Genomic DNA, 19,431 nt, shown 5'->3' on the forward strand with positions numbered 1-19,431 from the left:
TAGGGGCAGGAGGAGATCGGATCTTGGTTGTGTACATGCCTCTGGCCTATACAAGGCCACCTTTCCTGCCTACTCCCTTCGTTTCTGTTTTGGACTGGTGGTGGGGTTTTGGGGATGGTAGAAATTAAACAACAAAACAACAGCACTAAACTCACCATTGGGCCGAGAGCTCCAAGCATCTTGTATGCCTGCAGATGTGACAGAGCATGAATTCTAGCAGTGAGCACAAGTTATGGTGTACCTGTCTCATGCAAGGCTCTTGCAAGGTGTGGGCTCTTGGTATAGGGTGAGGGAAGGTAGGAACATGATTGAGGTGTGGGTCTGGGCTACAGTCTCCTGGGGACCCCTAACAGGTAACCATCTTACTGCTTACTGGGTGGCCATAAAGTCTGCAAACAGAGATACTATTGTTTTAATGTTCAAAACCTCTGTCTGATTAATTCTGCTAGGGCAGTGGTTGGCAAACTGGGGCCCATAGAGTAAATCCAGCCCAAGGCCTGTTTTTGTAAACAGCTATGCTCATTCATTAATGTGTTGTCTGTGGCTGCTTTTGAGATATAAGAGCAGACTTGATTAGTTGGGGCCATATGACCCGCAAGGCCTAAAATATTTATTATCTGGCTCTTTACAGAAAACATTTGCTGACCCCTGGCCTAGGGCATGTTAAAGGTACAGGTTTAGTCAGGGAAAACCAGAAATATAGATCATCTGATACAACCCACTGCATGCTTAGGACTTGATAGAAACACAGTGTTAACTACAGTTCTGCAGGATGTTTTGAGGGAACAAATCACAGAATATCATTGAGTGTATCATATATTTGTTACATAATATCAGTAAGTCATTTGCTGCCACCTGTGCTTCCAGATGTTATGGCTGCTGTGTAGATAATCAATGCAGGGTGAAGGTGATGCGGGCAGAAGGGCGCCAGGCCAGAGCCCAGAAAGGTAGTCATGGCAGGGGTGGCTCTCCCGGATAGCCTGGCGGCCCCAGTGAAGGCAGAGCTGGCCAGGGCAGCAGAGAAATGGGGTTGCAGCTGGAAGGGCATGTGGGTACAGGCATGGCTTTTAGTAAACTTGGGGGAGGTATTACGACATCCTCGTGTGCTGTAAGGATTGCTTACATGAGAAGAACAAACTAACTGAGGGACAGTTGCTGGAGTGTGTCCTTGAGCAGAAGAGAGGAGACGGGATTCAGAGCATGAGTGGAGGTTCAAGTTATTTAGCTTCTAAAAGCCTTAGTTCATCGTCTCTGAAATGAGACAATCACATGTACTTTAGGGCAGAATTTCCTAATTGCAGCACTACTTGACGTTTTGGACCAGATAATCCTCTGTTGCCGGGACTGTCTTGTGCACTGGAGAAGGTGTAGCAGCATCCCTGGCCTCCACCCACTCCATGCCAGAAATACCTGCAGACGTTGCCAAATGTCCCATTGGTGGGGGCAAAATCACCCTGGTTGAGATCACTTATCTATACCCACCCCTCGTAGGGCTTCTCATAACTACATCTTCCTGAACTCCCGTTATTTGAATGTGCCTGTTGTTCCCTGTTAGTAGCCCCATGATGCAGAAGTTAGGGACCCCCCTCAGTGTAAACAGAAATATGGAAGAGAAGTGAGCCTGGGGGCTGGGTACTATCTGGAGTCCTCTTGTCTCCACTCTGCTCCCTCCCCAGGGCAAATCCTGTCTCTTTTTGGTTTGGAATGTGCTCTGGGCCAATATCTGTCTGTGTCAGCCCTTCCCATAAAAACATTTTTTATTGCACTGAAATTAATATAACATAAAAGCATTTATGTTTTTAATGCCGTTAAAAACCACGGATCATTGCTCAATTGTAGGACTAACAGTTATTATAACAACCGTCTTAAGGTGAACATTTCAGTGGCATTTAGTACATTCATGATGTCCTGTGACCACCATCTCTGTCTAGTTCCAAAAGATTTCATCCCCCCAAAGGGAGACCCTGTTCCCATTAAGTCATTGTGTTGTATCTGTGTGGATTTACCTCTTCTGGTCTTTCCCATTTTTTTTAAAGCACAGCTCAAGTTCCTGCTTTTTCAGTGAGCCTCCCTGGCCCCAGCAGAATGGCAGTGTGGAGCATGGTAGAGGGAGCACTGGCCTAAGAGTCAGGCAGACCATGGTCTTAACCTTTGATGTACTGCTTGCTTAGCTGTATGACCTTGAGCAGAATTCCTGGCATGCAGTGGCACCCAAAGAATATTGCCTTTTTCTTTCCTTCCTTGAACCTGCTTCGTACATTGCAAGGATTAGCCATCAACCAGAGAAATACCTGGCATGACTTTACTCCTGCCACTGCATAGAGAGGTAGGGAAATACCACTGTTGAAGTGTGTATGTGACCTTAATCAGATGACCTAACGTCCTCTGTGGGTGGCAACCACATTTACCTTGACCTCCAGGGTTGCAAGGATTAGAGGAGGAATAAACATGGAGTTCCTAATGCCTCTTGCTTGTTTCCCCCACCTTACCCCCACCCCAGATGCCATGGACCCTTTTTTACTTTTATTCCGCCCAGTGCAGCAAGCACAGAGTCCTGGACTGGGTAGCTTCCTTGTGCTTTAGAGAGAAAGCCAATTGAAAGCATGTCTTAGAGCCAGAGGTCTTACCCTCTGGGATATAGGGTTGCCAACAACAACAACAACAACAACAACAACAAGACGTGCCTCATATAAGCTAGGCACTATTCTAGGTGCACAATCGACATTTAAGACACTTAGGAGGTGCAAAGGGGGTGAGTAACTTACTTGCCCATGGTCACATAGCCCAGGGTGAGGATTTGAATCTGGACTATCCCATTCTTAAGTCTTGTCTGTCTCCCTAGGAGGTGACGGAAGGCTGGAGGTTTGTGCTGAAAAGTAATGTAGGATCCTAAGGATTCTAAACATTAAAGACAACAGGGATGCTCATGATTGATTTTTCACACGCACTTGTGTCTTCTGAGTTAGAGCCGCAGGGGATCACTGCATTTCTTTGATGGGTTTGTAGCCCCCTGGGGGTACTCCCTGGGGTAGCTTTATATTTTCTTTTGTTTTTAGCTTTCTATTTTCTATTTTCATTTTGATGGTGCCCTAACAAGGAATGCAAAAGAAGCCTCTTCAGGCTCATCTGGTTAGTAGTGTGGACTCAGGGCTGCCCTTGGAAAAGGAAGAGGGCAGGAAGACTGGGGCTTCCTTCACAGAAAATCACAGAAAAATCAGTGGGGCTGTGATTGCAGATTTGTTGCAAAGCTGGAGAGCCAGCAAGATTTAGCAAACGGCCAACGCTGGAGCTAGTGGACTTGAAATGGAATCCTTCCTTGAGTACTTTCCATGGGAGTAGCCTTGCGTGCTCCACGCTGAGCCTCAGTGCTCTGGTGAATGGAGCTACCTTTCCCATGACACTAAGGATTGTCAGTCACTTAATGGCTTTCCCCACAGTTGAAGACCAGTAGGTGGGCATTGCCTCCTTGCTCCCCTCCGGTGGTTACAGCATTTGAGACAGAGGGGACAGAGAATCTTCTTGACCAGGGCAGGGGTGCTTATTCTCCTCTTGGTCACTGGAAGAAGGCAGGAAGAAGGCAGGAAAGACACTGGTAGCGTAGATTGCTCTGTTTGCCTGTCTTCATGGGGGCCCCATGTTCCAGACTGCAGAGCTAGGACAGCACCATCTCATGCAGAAACTGGTGCCTAGAGAAGGGAAGTGACTGTCCCTGTCACATGGCCAGCAAGCAGCTCTGCCGGGATGAGAACTCATGATGTCTTGTGACTTCCAACTGGTTCTCCTTCCACTGCTCTTTATGGCCATGGCCCCCTGGGCACCTCCTGCAGTGCATACGTGCTCCCAAGGCTGCCTGTACTCCCTCCACCCCTGCTTCCCCCCACCCCGCTTCTCTGAATCCCCAGTTAGGGCCAGGATGGTCTCACTCAAGTGTCCTTCTCGCCTGCAGAGCAATTGCAGCCAGGGAGGGTGAGTGGAGGGCTGAGGCCCGCGTGAGGCCTGCGCAACCTCAGATTGTTTCTCTGTGATGAATGGGCTTTTCTTCCCACCACAAAGAGAGGCTTTGCGAGGTAAAGCAGAGGAGGCTGCCAGTACCTTCTCTGAGCAGTGGGTCAAGATAATATAGGGAAGATCCAGGATCATCATGCATATCAGGAAGGGTAGGGTGCCACATCCTCCCTGAACCAGCAGCATCAGCAGCATCCGGGAGCTAGTGAGAAACACTGAATCTCAGGCTCCACCCAGACCTGCGGAATCAGAACCTGTCTATAACAAGAGCCTGGGAGATTTTGTGTGAACATGGAAGCTTGAGAATCACTGCACTAAAAATGATCAGTAATGAGATGATGGAGATTTTTATTTTCTTTGTGCAGGTTTTCCTGATTTATAATTATTTTTTTACATGAATTTTTTTATCATGGTAAAATACAGGTAAGAAAATTCACCATCTTAACCACTTTTAGGTGTACAGTGCAGTGGTATTAAATATATTCAACTTTTGTGCAGCCATCAGCACCATCCATCCTCTTGACTCTTTCCATTTTGTAAAACTGAAATTCTGTCCCCATTAACACTAATTCCCCATCTTCCTCTCTTCCCAGTTCCTGGAAACCACCACCATACTTTCCCTTTCTGTAATTTTGATTACTTCTTATAAGTAGAATCATGCAGTATTTATCTTTTGGGGGACTGACTTATTTCAGTTAGCCTATTGTCCTTAAGTTTCATTCCATGTAGCATAGTTCAGAATTTCCTTCCTTTTTAAGCTGAATAATAGTGCATTGTGTGGCTAGACCCCGTTTTGCTTAGCTGTCTGTCCATTACACTTGGGTTGCTTTCACATCTTAGCTACCACTGATGCTGATGCTGCGAACATGGGTGTACAATGTCTCTTCAAGATCCTGCTTTAAATTCTTTTAGGTGTCTACCTAGATGTGGAATTGCTGGGTCATATGGTCATTTGATCACATAAATTACTTTCACGATAAAAAAGATAACAAAGGCATTTCAGAGTGGAAAACTTTGTCAGGTTTCCAGCTAGCATTGCCCAAGGGCAGGTAGGGTTGTTGGATGCAGGACTTGGAAGAAGGAAGAGAGAAAGCCTCACTTGTCCATCCCGGTGTTAGAGAAGAGCAGAAGCCATACCTTCTGCTAAACAAAAAAGTAGGATTGACAGCTAGACATAAGTATCAAGAGAGATGTTTGGGGGCTTTGGGTGCGGGAGGGGGGGTGTTTTCAACCATCCTGAATGACACTTTGGCATACTTGTGTGGTGGGAATGATGTGTAGTACATCCTTACTCAAAACCCCTCCAGAGAAAAATAACCATGACACCATTTAGGAAGACGCTTATCACCGTGTGTCCGTGGAGTGTCTATTCTGTGTTTTTTTTTTTTTCTGTGGGCCTGGGGTGAAGCAGGAGCCTTGTGTGGTGACCCCAACACAGACTTTTGAGGGACATGGTCTTGAGTAAGGATCACGATTCTACCAATTAGTATTCAAATTAGAACAAAACCTGTTGTTTTGGTTCACAAGGCCCTTTGTGACTGGCCTCTGCCTGCCTGTCTGATCTTTCCTTCCTCTTTTTTGCTCTTTGCTCAAGTTGTAGCAGACTTCTTCCTTCTGGTCCTGGAAGACTAGAAGCCAAGCTTGTTCCTGCCTCTGGGCATCCACCCTGGCTATATACCCTGCCTGGAACGCTGGGATCCCATGTCTTTCCGGGGTTCCTCCTTCTCTTTATAAAGGGCCCAGCCCACACGTCACCTGCAGAGAGGCCTTCTATCACTGCTCTGGTGAACAGGACCCTCTTGCTTCCTCCCTGTCTCATCACCCCATTTGGTTTTTCTTCTCAGTATGACTCTGACATCATCTCGGTTTAGGTTTACTTAAGTGCAATTTCTTTCTTCCCTAAGAGGATCTTTTCTCCATGAGAGAATGTTTCTTCTATATGACTTCACTCCTGTGTCCTGAGCACTTAGCACATTGCCTAGGACACAGTTGAAGTTAAATAAGTACCGAGTGGGTCAGTGCACATGCTTGCTGTGCTCTGTGGACTTCATTTTCCCCATCTGCAGTGTGAAGATCCTAATACTTATAGGGTGGTTGTAGGAATTACAGGATGTAACACATGCAGAGTACTATTTTGTGTCTGGTGTGCAGGAAGTGCTCAACACGTGGTCACAGTTGTTATCAACTGAGTGGCCCTGACATAATTTGGATGAATCACTGACCATCTCTGATGTGATGCCTTGCTGGGACTCCCTGGCAAAGCCCATGGTAAATTGCCCAAGAGAAAAGCAGCTTGGTGGCACTTTAAGGCCTGTGGTGTGGGGCATCTGTTCTTGTACCTCTGAATTTGATTCTTTTTTTTTTTTTAATTTGATTCTCCCTTGAAATAACTATGTTCTCTGTCTGGAGCATCATAATACATAGCTGTGTCTCTGTTGATTGGAATCCCCAGGTCTCCTCTGGGGCATCAGATGTAGCTCTCTAGCAGTCTGCTTGGTGCTTTGAAGTGTCCCTGCCTCAGACATTTTCATTTTATTTATTTATTTTAAAGATTTTATTTATTTATTAATTCATGAGAGACACAGAGAAAGAGGCAGAGACACAGGCAGAGGGAGAAGCAGGCTCCATGCAGGGAGCCTAATGTGGGACTCGATCCTAGGGCCCCAGAATCACACCCTGAGCCAAAGGCAGATGCTCAACCACTGAGCCACCCAGGCATCCCCCTCAGACATTTTTAAAAAAGATTATTTATTTATTTACTCATGAGAGACACAGAGAGAGAGAGGCAGAGACACAGGCAGAGGGAGAAGCATGCTCCATGCTGGGAACCTTATGCGGGACATGATCCTGGGACTCCAGGAACATGCTCTGGGCCAGAGGCAGGTGCTAAACTGCTGAGCCACCCAGGGATCCCCTCCCTTGGACATTTTTAAATGGAAGTTAAGCATATACCATGTGTATCAGTTAGGAATGCTTTTGGTTGCAAGTAACAGCCTGGTGTATAGTGGTTGAAGCAAAGGGGGTTATTTGCTGTATGAGAGGTGGGAGATTTCTAGTATTGGTTCAGCAGTGAAATGACATCAGGGCTGGTGTCTCTTTGAGTCTCTTGGCCTTCCCTCCTGGCTTGTTGCTTTGTGGCTGCATGGTGCTACTCTGGCTAACCCCAGTGTGTTTATAATGAAGGCGTGAAGGATGGAAGAAAGAATGAAACCATTAACATGTATTCTTTTATCAGGAAGGCATGGTTTCCCCAGAGCCCTCCCAGTGTCCTTCTGCTTACATCTTGTTAGCTAGAACTTCTTAAGGTCACCCTTCCAAAAGAGGCTGAGAAAAGGAGTAATTAAACTTTTCAGCTTGTAGCACAGGAGGTGGCATGGGGAAAAGATGTTGGAGCTGATGGTGAGGTCAGCCAATGGGTATTGCCTGCCATACTAGGGGAACCTGTATTGTAAGTTAGACTGTTGGTTCTCAACTGGGGGGTGTTTTGTCCCCCATAGGACATTTGGTAGTATCTGGAGACATTTTTTGTTGCCACATCTTGGGTGTGTGTATGTGCTAATGGTATCTGGTGTGTAGAGCCCAGGGATGCGACTAAACGTCCTGCAGTTCACAGGGCAGCCCCACCACAGAGAATTATCTGGCCCAAATGTCAATAGCGCCAAGATTGAGAAACCTGAATTAGACCATTCCAGACACATTCTTCAGGTGTGGGGAACATGAATTTAGCTGCTTTCCTGTGATGTAGCAACAGGCAACTGGCCAAACTTCACTGTAATGATGTAGATTACTGGTGTCTGTTCTTGTTGATTTCATTACAGAGGAGGCTGATGCCAGTTGGGGACAGCCACATATTATGTGGCAGAGTCTTGGTAGAGGGCTCTTGCCACAAAGAACTAATGAAGCCTCATTGCATTTTAGGACCACAGAACAATGACCTGAAAAGACAGTTTCTGCTGGAGCGTCTGCTGGATGCAGTGAAACAGGTAAGAAGAAAGCTCTCATTTGACTTTGAGGTCAGGAAACAGTGTCAGGCCATCCATGTCCAAGTCATCTCTGCCCTTTCATGTGCATGACTTACTCCCTCTTTCCATCTGGGAGCAGTGAGGCTCACGGTGTTCCCCAGAGAGTGACAGAGCAGGGAGGGCAGTTGGAAGTAGTGACTTTCTAATGCCTTTGGAGGACCCCATCCTTCATGATGTCCCTTTGAGAAAGGCATTGCTGTTGGTTTCAAAGTCTCACTTCCAAGCAGTTGTGTTTTAGGGCAAGTCTTCCGGGTGCTGAGGTGGTGGCTGGAGTTGGCACCCTGTGGGCACTAGAACAGAGACGGGACGAATGAAGCCATGCCCAGGGTCGCGTGGGTCCTCCAGGTGGGCTCTGCTCCGGTTGCTTCATGCTGTTCTTGATATCCAGTTTTTAGCAGGTGTGAATGCAGGCTTTGGCGTGAGCCCGGCTTGGGTGCGCTTGCCCGTGCCTACCAGATGTGCATCGTGTAGTATGCATGTGTCAGCCACGAGCTCAGCTCCCTGCGAAACTTCTCATTTTATCCTTCTGACCCCCCAATGAGATGGTTCCTGTGATGGTTTCCATTTTATCGACAAAGAAACAGAAGCTCAGAAAGGTCCAGTAATTCACTTAAGGAGCTATAAGTCATGAGTAGCAAAGCTAGGACCCAATGCTGGGAATTCTAGGTAGCTCACATTTTGGAAGGTGTAACTGCCAATCATATGCATGCAGTCCCAATATGGGGAGATAAATACTTTCATAGGGATATGTGTCAAGTGTTAAAGTGAACCCAGAGAACTTGGTATCTCCCAAGCCTCTAGGCATCCTGGTAGGGTATGTGGTGGAGAAGACATAGACTCAGGCGAAGCTGGAGTCCAATACCAGCTTCACCTCTTCAAGGCTGTGTGTGTTGAGGCAACTCCACCTAGCCTCTCTGAGCCTCCCTCTTCTCTGTCATTGGGTCACTGCCTCTAGAGGGCTGTTGAGAGGGTTGCATTTGTTAAAGTAGGTAAAGGGCTCAGCAGTAAATACAGAGCCCACGTTATTTGTTTCTTTGTCCTGGAAGTGGGGAAATACAGTGGGAACATAAAGTAGATGTGGAGCCACTTTCAGCATAGCTGTTGAACAGAAATAAATTGGAGCCTATGCCCAGAGCTGCTATTACTATTGTTGTTGTTGTTATGACTTGGGGGGATGAAAGCGTTGTACGTAGACCTTTTTAAGGTCAATTTTATTGAGGTATAATGGAGGCATGCAATAAAATACACTAATTTTAAGTGTGCAGTTCTATGAGTTTTGACAAATATATCATTTATAATCATTCATTCATTCATTCATTGGAGAATACGCTCTGGAATCTTGCAAGCCTGCTACCCACAGTGGAGATTCCACACCTTTAAAAGAGAGTAGTGGCTACTGCTGATGGCAGCACGGTATTCTGAATTGAATGATATATAACTAAAAATGGTGAAAATGGTAAACTTCTCATATTCTATTTTTTTTCCACAATTAAAGAAAAAATGATGGTTTGCTTTTATTTGTATCCACCCTGGATGAAACGTCATTTGGCACAACCAGATGACATGGTTGAAGCCTGAGTCATGCTGCCATAATTTTATCGCCAGTCATAACAACTTTGGGGCCCTTTCCAGAGGCACCCATCATCAGATTTGTGGAAGTTTTAATTGTGCCTTGTGGAGCTCTTGTTCAGACAGTCAGCTGCTGACATACAGAAGCAGCTTCCTAGACGATGTACACAAGGCTGTGTGCTTTTGTTTTCCTCTTGGTGTTGTTTTCCCACTAGCTCCACTGTACAAGGGGGAGATAAGGGCTTCCTGTAAGTGGTGGCTGGAAGGCCAGGGTGTCTACTATCTCATGTCTTGGCTTGACACCATGGTACGGGGACACCCTGACTCGGCACCTGGAGTTCTTGGCCCTGTGTGTCTCATGATCCTGAAATCCTGTGTGGGCTGTTTGTGATGTTTGAGTGTCCCATCCTGATGATCTCAGTGGCTTCTTTTTCCATGCAGTGCCAGATCCGCTTTGGAGGGAGAAAGGAGATCGCCTCAGATTCTGACAGCAGGTAAAGACATTGCTTCTAAAACCATTTACTGTCAAGGTGGAAAAGGTGGCCAGAGATGACTAGCTTCTGCATTCTGTCTCTGCAGCCAAGTGGTGCGGTGATTCAGTTTGGGTGATTGTAGACCACCTATGCAGTGACTACATGTTTAGAGTATTTGCAGCTTCCTGTAATACTCCCTCCTTCTAGTAGTCCATTCTGAAGGAATTACCTGAAATATGTTTCTGCATAAGTTATTTTCAGGGTAATTGATAATGATGGCAACTCAGAAATTGAAATGCTCAACAGGTGGGAAATGCTTAAAAAAGTTCAGTGCCTTAGTAGAATGGAATGTTATGTAGCCATTAAAATTGATGTCCATACAGCATTTGTTTTAAGCAGAGAAATGCGCATGTAGTAATTTATAAATTACATTTTTAGTTAAAATAAAAAGAGCAAGATACAAAAGTATGTGGATGCAGAATGATGCTAGCTATGTTAAACCACCACTCTGGTGGAAAATGTACCAGAATGTGAACAGATGTAATCCTGGGGTTGAGAATATTGGGAATCCTTACACTTTCTGATATTTTTCATATTTTATACTGTGATTGTGTGTTTCTTTTATAATTAAAAAAAAGTCTAAAAATTGCCATTGACCTCCATGACCCAGGAAGGGCTGATGTAATTGCATAAGCTTCTCACATTGACTGGGAGGAGACGAAAATGTTTTGGCAAAGGTAAGAGACACACAGGCATTTACTTTGTGAAGTCATTCAGGGCTGATTCATGGTGGCAGGAGGAACGTTCCAGCAAAGGAAGGGAAGGAAAGGGAACTCACTTGCTCAGCATTCATCTCATCCTGGAGACTGGCTGCGGCCCCCACCCTCTCACCCCACCCCTCCCAGTAGAGCCAGTCCCTTGTCTGTCCTTTCAGACCCATGTCTGCGATTCTTTACCAGCTATCAGCAAAGCATGTAGTGCTACGTTTTAATAGAGCTTCAGGGACTGTTTGAAACTGGTGCAGATTTAAAACATTACTCTTCCCTTATTCTATCTCTTTTTTACCTGGTTTTTCTCCCTAACACTTAGCACCAACTAACAGACTATACGTTAAGCTTTTTTATTTTGTTGATTTCTGTCTCCATGTGTCATAATGTGCAGGCAGGGGTGTTTGCTGTCTTATTCACTGATGTACCCCCGTGTCTGAAAGCATGGAGAAGGTGTCTGGGTGAGCATGTGCATTGCACTGTGCTATAGTCAGGTGTTTAAATATCTGTGTCACCATGAGGCTTGTGAGCCTTGAGGGCAGAGGGGTCACTCCTCTAGTTTGTATTTCTTAGGGTTTTGCACAAACATTTCCTTCCTGTCACACATTTGCTTCTGAACATATGCTTGTGGCATCAGATCATTAGACTGATTTACTGCATTAGTTTTTCATGAGGCTCTACTATGGGACCTGGCCCTGGTCAGCACAGGGGTCCTGATTTGGGGATGCAAGGTCCACCTGCATCAGAATCATCTGAGAGGCTTACTAATCAATAATGCAGTTCTCCATCCCCTTCTGACTTCCTGCGTGGGTGCACATGAGCATGTGCAGGTGTGTGTGTGTGTGCATGTGTATGAGTATGTGGATTCAGGACTTCTTCCTCACTTTTTTTTTTTTTTTCATAATTGTCTGGTTCTTTTCCTGAGAGAGGGAATCCATCTCTAAATGTTAGATTAATGTGTTCTTATATAATAGAATTTACTACTAAGATTTTTATTAGGTGTAATATTATGTTTTATTGTAGAAGTTAAAAAGGTAATTCCTTCAATGAGAAATGTAGTTTATGGCTAAAAGGAGTGTGCTGCTTCATATTAATAATCATAGTTACTGCTTCTTAAGGCTTCTGTCCCTCATTATTCATGTTGACACTTCAGGATAGCTCCGAGAGAAGTGGTGGTATTATTCCGTCTTTACAGATGAGAAAACAGACTCAGAGAAGTTGGATAACTCAGCGTAGGTTAGACATGTGAGAAAGTTAGACTTGCAAGTGGGACCCTAGTTTCTAGGGCTTCAATGTCTATTCTTCCCATGTTATACTACATTTAGTGATTTTGTTGGTTTTGAAGCTAGGTTTAAGAAACATAGCTTTTCCCTAACTTTGAGGGTTCCTTCTCAGTAACAGAGTCTTGGTCTTATCTTTGAAATATGTTTGGGTAAATGTGGCACCACCTTCATATATATAGCAAAGGCCACATCATTGTCCTTATTCCTTGAGAAAGCTTAACCTCAAGAGGGAATGTCTGTGAATGTTTTGTTGTGGGGTCTGAACACATAGTGGGTCTCCTCCACCCCTGACAAATGGCCCCGCACCAGAAGTGATCTCAAATGTATTCTCTTCTCTCCAGCTCTTCTGCTATCACCTTGTCCCAGTCACCACATCTCTCTCAGGACGGCTACCATAGGCTGTTTTCCTTCTGGTCCTGCTTCCTCTGCACACAGAGACTTCTGCAGAATGTGGATGCCTTCCTGTCTCTCTCCCACGGAGAGCCTTCCCTTTCTTCCCTTTGCTCTGTGGAAAAAGACTCACATCCCTAACAGCCTCTCTCTCTCTTTGCTCCAGCTACCGTGGTCTGGCCTTTTCTGTTTTTCTTTTCTAGTTTTTAAAGTCTTTTAATAATTTTCAGGGAAATCTTAAGACCCCTGACACCAATTATTCCCCTACCCCCAAGACCTCTGGGACTGTTTTCCTTGCTCTATACCATGGATCAGCAAATATTTATATTTGTTCCTTGTCATTCTTGGCACTGAGCTCTAAAGCCCCTGAAATTCCCAAAGTCATAAAAGCCATAAAGGTGTATTCTGTTATGCTAATGCAGTGACTTTTAGAAAGTCCCAAAGGTTGGGGGCCGGTTACCAGGAGAACCAGCCCTGTGATTAGAGGGTTGGAACTTTCCTTCCCAGCACCCCCCACTCCAAGGAGAGGGATGGAGATGGAGTTCAATTGCTAAAGGCCAATGATTTAATCAATTCTGCCTATGTAATGAAGCCTCCGTAAAAACCTAAAACGATGGGGTTCCGAAAGCTTCCAGGTTGGTGTACCTGTGGAGGCACAGGGAGAGAGGTGTTCCTGGGAAGGGCATGGAAGCTCCATGTTCTTTTACCTTACCTAGCCCTATGCATTTCTTCCATCTGGCTGTTCCTGAGTTACATCCTTTTATAAGAAACCTGTAATCTAGTATGTAAAATACTTCTTTGAGTTCTGTGAGCCACTCTGGCAAATTAACCCACAGAGGAGGTTGTAGGAATCTTTGAGATATGTAGCCAGTCAATCAGAAGTACAGGTGATAACCTGAGCTTGCCACCAGCATCTGAAGCGGTGTGGGATGTGTGTAGTCGTGTAGAACTGAGATCTTAACCTGTGGGGTCTAATGCTGTCTCCAGGTAGGTAGTGTCAGAATTGAGTTGAGTTGTAAGACACCCAGGACACCCAGTTGGTGTCAGAGAAAATTGCTTGGTGGTGTGGGGAAAACCCACACATCTGAATAGGTGATCAGAATGAGATCTACCTTGCCAGTTGGGAGAATTAAATCAGATACTGTGTGTGAAAGTGCCAGACATGTAGGTGTTAATTTCACTCCACAGGGACCGATATCTGGCGGGGACAGTCATCACTCAGCTGTGACTCCTGCCCATGCTGCCTACTGATGGAGGTAGTAGTCTGCAAATAGAAGGGCAAAAGTGAATTAGTGAGCCTTGTCAATGTTCTCTTTTGCTCTCGGAGGAACTGAAGATGGAAGATTTCTTTCCATGTAACTCCGGGTATAGTTCTCGGTCCCATTTGGAAAATGGAGCTCTTTAGATGTGTCTCTTCCCCCATCATTCTCCTGCAGGAAGTTAAGAACCAGTGTCTACTAAGACACAATGAATATTTGGAAGGGTTTTTAAAAAATTTTTATTTATTTATGATAGTCACAGAGAGAGAGAGAGAGAGAGAGAGAGAGAGAGGCAGAGACACAGGCAGAGGGAGAAGCAGGCTCCATGCAGGGAGCCGGATGTGGTACTTGATCTTGGGTCTCCAGGATTACACCCTGGACTGAAGGTGGCGCTAAACCGCTGAGCCACCCAGGCTGCCCTGAATGCCATTTTAAATTTACTGCCTTAGGCAAACTTCTAGTCATGACTGGAAGTGTTGGCCTATGGTCACAACTAGATTCTAGATGGTTGGATGAACATTAGTAGGAGCCTTTGAAAGGGTAGTCCACAGGTGTTTCTGCCAAGGCTGTTTGGTAACAAGCAATAGAAATCTACTCCAGTTTAGGATGTTGTGATCTTATAGAGTTGATGGCAGGCCAGGTTTGGAAACAGGAAGGGGTCAAGACAACTTTAGAAATCTAAGCTGGAAATGGGGGCTCAGAAATGGTCTTCTAGCAAGAATGGAGGTCTAGTTAAGGTTCTGCAGCGGGAGTGACTCTCTCATTCTGTTCAAGATTGACATTCCAGGGAGAAACACCGGATTGGCCAATCTCAGGTCACATGGCCATTTCCTGGCCACCAGCAGAAGGAGCTTCCTGGGACCACACTGGCTTGTGTAGTGCAAGAAGTCTACTTGGGTTCACCATCCCAAGACAAGATCCAATGAGGAAGAAATAAACCTTCAGATGAAATCTGAGTGCTGTGATGAAGGTGGCTATTACGAACACAGGCTGGCCACAGTGCCCAACATTTGCCACTTGTTGCTGCTGTACTGTAGTGACCATCTTTCTTGGGACAGTACTATGTGGTCTAAAAATGTTCGGGTCTATGTCAACAGCCTCATTTGATCCTTGTAATGACCCTGAGGTGTAGACCAGCAGAAAGGGGAATGATTTTTCACTTTTACTGGTGTAGAAACTTGGAGGCTGGCCATTTATGCAGCATTAATTTAGTATCTAGTACACATTGGTGCTAGGGGCACAGATTTTGGTTGGGTGGGTCACGTGGTTTATGGGTAGTGGAGCAGGACTGGAGTCAGACTTCATATTCCTGGAGTGGTCCTCATTATCTGACATTATAACTCCTCTTGTTTTTCTAACACAATTTCCCCAAATGAGAAATTTCTATCACTGCAAGTGCTTGACATTATTTTTAATATTAAATGTCATGGCATTAGATTCCTTTCAGTTGCCCAGTGGCTCAGTGGTTCACCCTTCCTTTTTCAATCTCAATGATACTGGTGGTGAGACTTGGTTTAGCCTTAATGTGAGGTTGAATTAAATGAAATTGCTGATATTTGATCCTTTTGACCTACAAAAACAATAACATCCTATGGTTCAAAGTGGTCTGTCTCCAACCACCTCCTCCTCTTGAAACAGAGGCTTTAGTCTCTGTCTCCCTCTGGCTGAGGGGCTGAGCCAGGATTTAATACTTTATTTTAATTACATTTTCATTTACTCTGTAGGGCCCATGATGCTGGCTTTCCATTTGCAATAGCAATAGTTTTCCCTTTTAAAACAGACTTCTTTGGGCAGCCTGGGTGGCTCAGTGGCTTAGTGCCTGCCTTCGGCCCGGGGTATGATCCTCGAGTCCCGGGATCAAGTCCCGTATTGGGCTCCCTGCATGGAGCCTGCTCCTCCCTCTGCCTATGTCTCTACCTTTCTCTCTCTCTCTCTCTCAGGAATAAATAAATAAAATCTTAAATAAATAAAAAAGACTTCATTTTATTATTTTATTTTATTAATTTAATTTAATTTTTAAAATTTATTTTATTGGAGTTCAATTTGCCAACATATAGCATAACACCCAGTGCTCATCCCATCAAGTGCCCCCCTCAGTGCCCATCACCCAGTCATCCCCACCCCCCGCCCACCTCCCCTTCCACCACCCCTTGTTCATTTCCCAGAGTTAGGAGTCTCTCATGTTCTGTCTCCTTCTCTGATATTTCCCACTCATTTTTTCTCCTTTCCCCGTTATTCCGTTTCACTATTTTTTATATTCCCCAAATGAATGAGACCATATAATGTTTGTCCTTCTCCGATTGACTTATTTCATTCAGCATAATACCCTCCAGTTCCATCCACGTCGAAGCAAATGGTAGGTATTTGTCATTTCTAATGGCTGAGTAATATTCCATTGTGTACATAAACCACATCTTCTTTATCCACTCATCTTTTGATGGACACCGAGGCTCCTTCCACAGTTTGGCTATTGTGGACATTGCTGCCAGAAACATTGGGGTGCAGGTGTCCCGGCGTTTCATTGCATCTGTATCTGGGGGGTAAATCCCCAGCAGTGCAATTGCTGGGTCATAGGGCAGATCTATTTTTAACTCTTTGAGGAACCTCCACACAGTTTTCCAGAGGGGCTGCACCAGTTCAAATTCCCACCAACAGTGCAAGAGGGTTCCCCTTTCTCCACATCCTTTCTAACATTTGTTGTTTCCTGCCTTGTTAATTTTCCCCATTCTCACTGGTGTGAGGTGGTATCTCATTGTGGTTTTGATTTGTATTTCTCTGATGGCAAGTGATGCGGAGCATTTCCTCATGTGCATGTTGGCCATGTCTATGTCTTCCTCTGTGAGATTTCTGTTCGTGTCTTTTGCCCATTTCATGATTGGATTGTTTCTTTGCTGTTGAGTTTAATAAGTTCTTTATAGATCTTGGATACTAGCCCTTTCTCTGATATGTCATTTGCAAATGTCTTCTCCCATTTTGTAGGCTGCCTTTTAGTTTTGTTGACTGTTTCTTTTGCTGTGCAAATATCATTCTCAATGGGGAAACACTGGGAGCCTTTCCCCTAAGATCAGGAACAAGACAGGGATGTCCACTCTCACCACTGTTATTCAACATAGTACTAGAAGTCCTAGCCTCAGCAATCAGGCAACAAAAAGAAAAGGCATTAAAATTGGCAAAGAAGAAGTCAAACTCTTCCTCTTTGCAGATGACATGATACTGTGCATAGAAAACCCAAAAGATTCCACCCCAAGATTGCTAGAACTCATATAGCAATTTGGCAGTGTGGCAGGATACAAAATCAATGCCCAGAAGTCAGTGGCATTTCTATACACTAACAATGAGGCTGAAGAAAGAGAAATTAAGGAGTCAATCCCATTTACAATTGCACCCAAAAGCATAAGATACCTAGGAATAAACCTAACCAAAGAGGTAAAGGATCTATACCCTAAAAACTATAGAACACTTCCGAAAGAAATTGAGGAAGACACAAAGAGATGGAAAAATATTCCATGCTTATGGATTGGAAGAATTAATATTGTGAAAATGTCCATGGTACCCAGGGCAATTTACACATTTAAGGCAATCCCTATCAAAATACCATGGACTTTCTTCAGAGAGTTGGAACAAATCATCTTAAAATTTGTGTGGAATCAGAAAAGACCCCGAATAGCCAGGGGAATATTAAAAAAGAAAACCATAGCTGGGGGCATCACAATGCCAGATTTCAGGTTGTACTACAAAGCTTTGGTCATCAAGACAGTGTGGTGCTGGCACAAAAACAGACACATAGATCAATGGAACAGAATAGAGAATCCGGAAGTGGACCCTCAACTTTATGGTCAACTAATATTTGACAAAGGAGGAAAGACTACCCATTGGAAAAAAAGACAGTCTCTTCAATAAATGGTGCTGGGAAAATTGGACATCCACATGCAGAAGAATGAAACTGGACCATTCTCTTACACCATACACAAAGATGAACTCAAAATGGATGAAAGATCTAAATGTGAGACAAGAGTCCATCAAAATCCTAGAGGAGAACACAGGCAACACCCTTTTTGAACTTGGCCACAGCAACTTCTTGCAAGATACATCCATGAAGGCAAGAGAAACAAAAACAAAAATGAACTATTGGGACTTCATCGAGATAAGAAGCTTTTGCAAAAACAGACTTCTTTACGTGGAAAATGTGAGCCAAACTCAGGACAGGTCAGGAAGGGTACCCATCCTCAGATGTAACAAAAGTTGCCCAGCTCTTTATGGCAGATGAAGTCTGGGAAGGAGCTCTGGCTGGTCCAGTGTGAAGCTGGTGTGTGGCGTTTGGGTCTATATGATACATAACACTGTTCAACTAATACCAGAAATGAATGCAAAATGTGAGAGTGTGGGAGGGAGATTTGTTTGATATTTTGAGATTACACAGCAAGATGCAACAGTCCTTGTGTGAAGTGTCACACACCGGGAAATTAGAGGCAGAGCTTGTTTCAACAGATTCTGTCCTTAGAAACCTCCCCAGGAGGAAGTGGGGGCAGCCACTGGGCTCTGAAATGCATGTGTTTCTCCTCACCCCTCTCTGTTGGAATCCTCTGCTCTGTGTTTCCCTAAGAACAATGACCGTTTCTTGTGCTTCATTAAAATTATTCTGCGTACTGTCAGTCACGCTGGCCTATGGAGAGACCATAACATATTTTTGAATAATTTGCCTACTAGAAATAGTGGCTCAAGAACTCAGCAGGCACTGGAGGTTACCTCAAGGAGTAGATACGTTATTCTTCCACAAAAGCATCTTCTTCCACGTGAAATTACAGCACACAATCTGGAAGCTTTCCCTTGGAATTATAAACAGCAGCCCAAACTTCGGGGTGGCAGGATGTGCATGGGACTTGGAGCTCAGAGTTTGAATCATGGTGTTGTCAGTCCCGAATCATGTTGGTCTGTGGACAGGTTTTGACTTTCTTGTGCCCTGATATCTTCATCTGTAAGTGGGTACAGTTGTAATCACTTGGTAGAGCTGTGAGTTAGTTTATGTGTAGCCTTTTGAATAGGGCCTTAGCAGCTAGTAAGTTTCCAGAAATTGTTAGCTATTGTTATTGTCACTATAATTTTATGTAAAGTGTCCTGACACTTGGTAAATATTCTCTGCACAATGGGTCTCTTTGCCATTATGGCGGGGAGCGGGGGACAATGAATTGGCTTCGGGTTGTGTCTCAGAACATTTAGGAATTGTACATTTTTGTGACCCTTTAGTGACTATGTCAGAAGAAGCCAGAGAGGAGCTTTCTTCTCCTTTCCAAGCTTACCAGGGAAGAGTGATTTGTTTTGATGACTTTTCTTTACCTATGAGGAATTAGAAACATTTCTGAACTTTTCAGAGAGCTTCAAAATTAAACCAGCTGCACTTTGCTGTTCCCTAGTGTTATTCTTAGCATAGTTGAAAACTGTCATATGTATTTCCTCTGGACACTTATGAAACCAAATGGCTTTTTCAGGCATTCCTTTTCCTCTTTTACATGTCTTTGGATGTTCATCATGTGATTTTTGTCTTTAGTTTTTCACTGGTTTCCTACCAGCCCATTAGTCTGAGACGTTGACTAGATATGATATGGCACTCAAGTAGCCATAATCTAAGAAATGATACCCTAGTGGATCAAGTTCAAACACCTCCC

At 44.5% G+C, this 19,431-nt stretch overlaps 1 protein-coding gene across 7 annotated transcripts in view; it reads left to right on the forward strand.

Annotated features, from left to right (window-relative positions):
- The window catches only part of SNX29 (sorting nexin 29), a 531,581-nt gene that overhangs the window by 10,349 nt on the left and 501,801 nt on the right, over window positions 1-19,431 (forward strand). For 6 of the 7 annotated variants that reach the window (XM_077906677.1, XM_077906675.1, XM_077906674.1 and 3 more), the window contains exons 2-3: window positions 7,924-7,988; window positions 10,038-10,090. In XM_077906677.1, coding sequence (XP_077762803.1) covers window positions 7,924-7,988; window positions 10,038-10,090 — 118 coding nt within the window. Of the gene's footprint in view, window positions 1-7,923; window positions 7,989-8,254; window positions 8,373-10,037; window positions 10,091-19,431 lie in introns of those variants that run through there. The other variant, XM_077906676.1, reaches the window with a different exon arrangement.

Source organism: Canis aureus, chromosome 8 (genome assembly GCF_053574225.1).
Source record: "Canis aureus isolate CA01 chromosome 8, VMU_Caureus_v.1.0, whole genome shotgun sequence".
In the NCBI taxonomy this organism is placed as follows: Eukaryota; Metazoa; Chordata; class Mammalia; order Carnivora; family Canidae; genus Canis; species Canis aureus.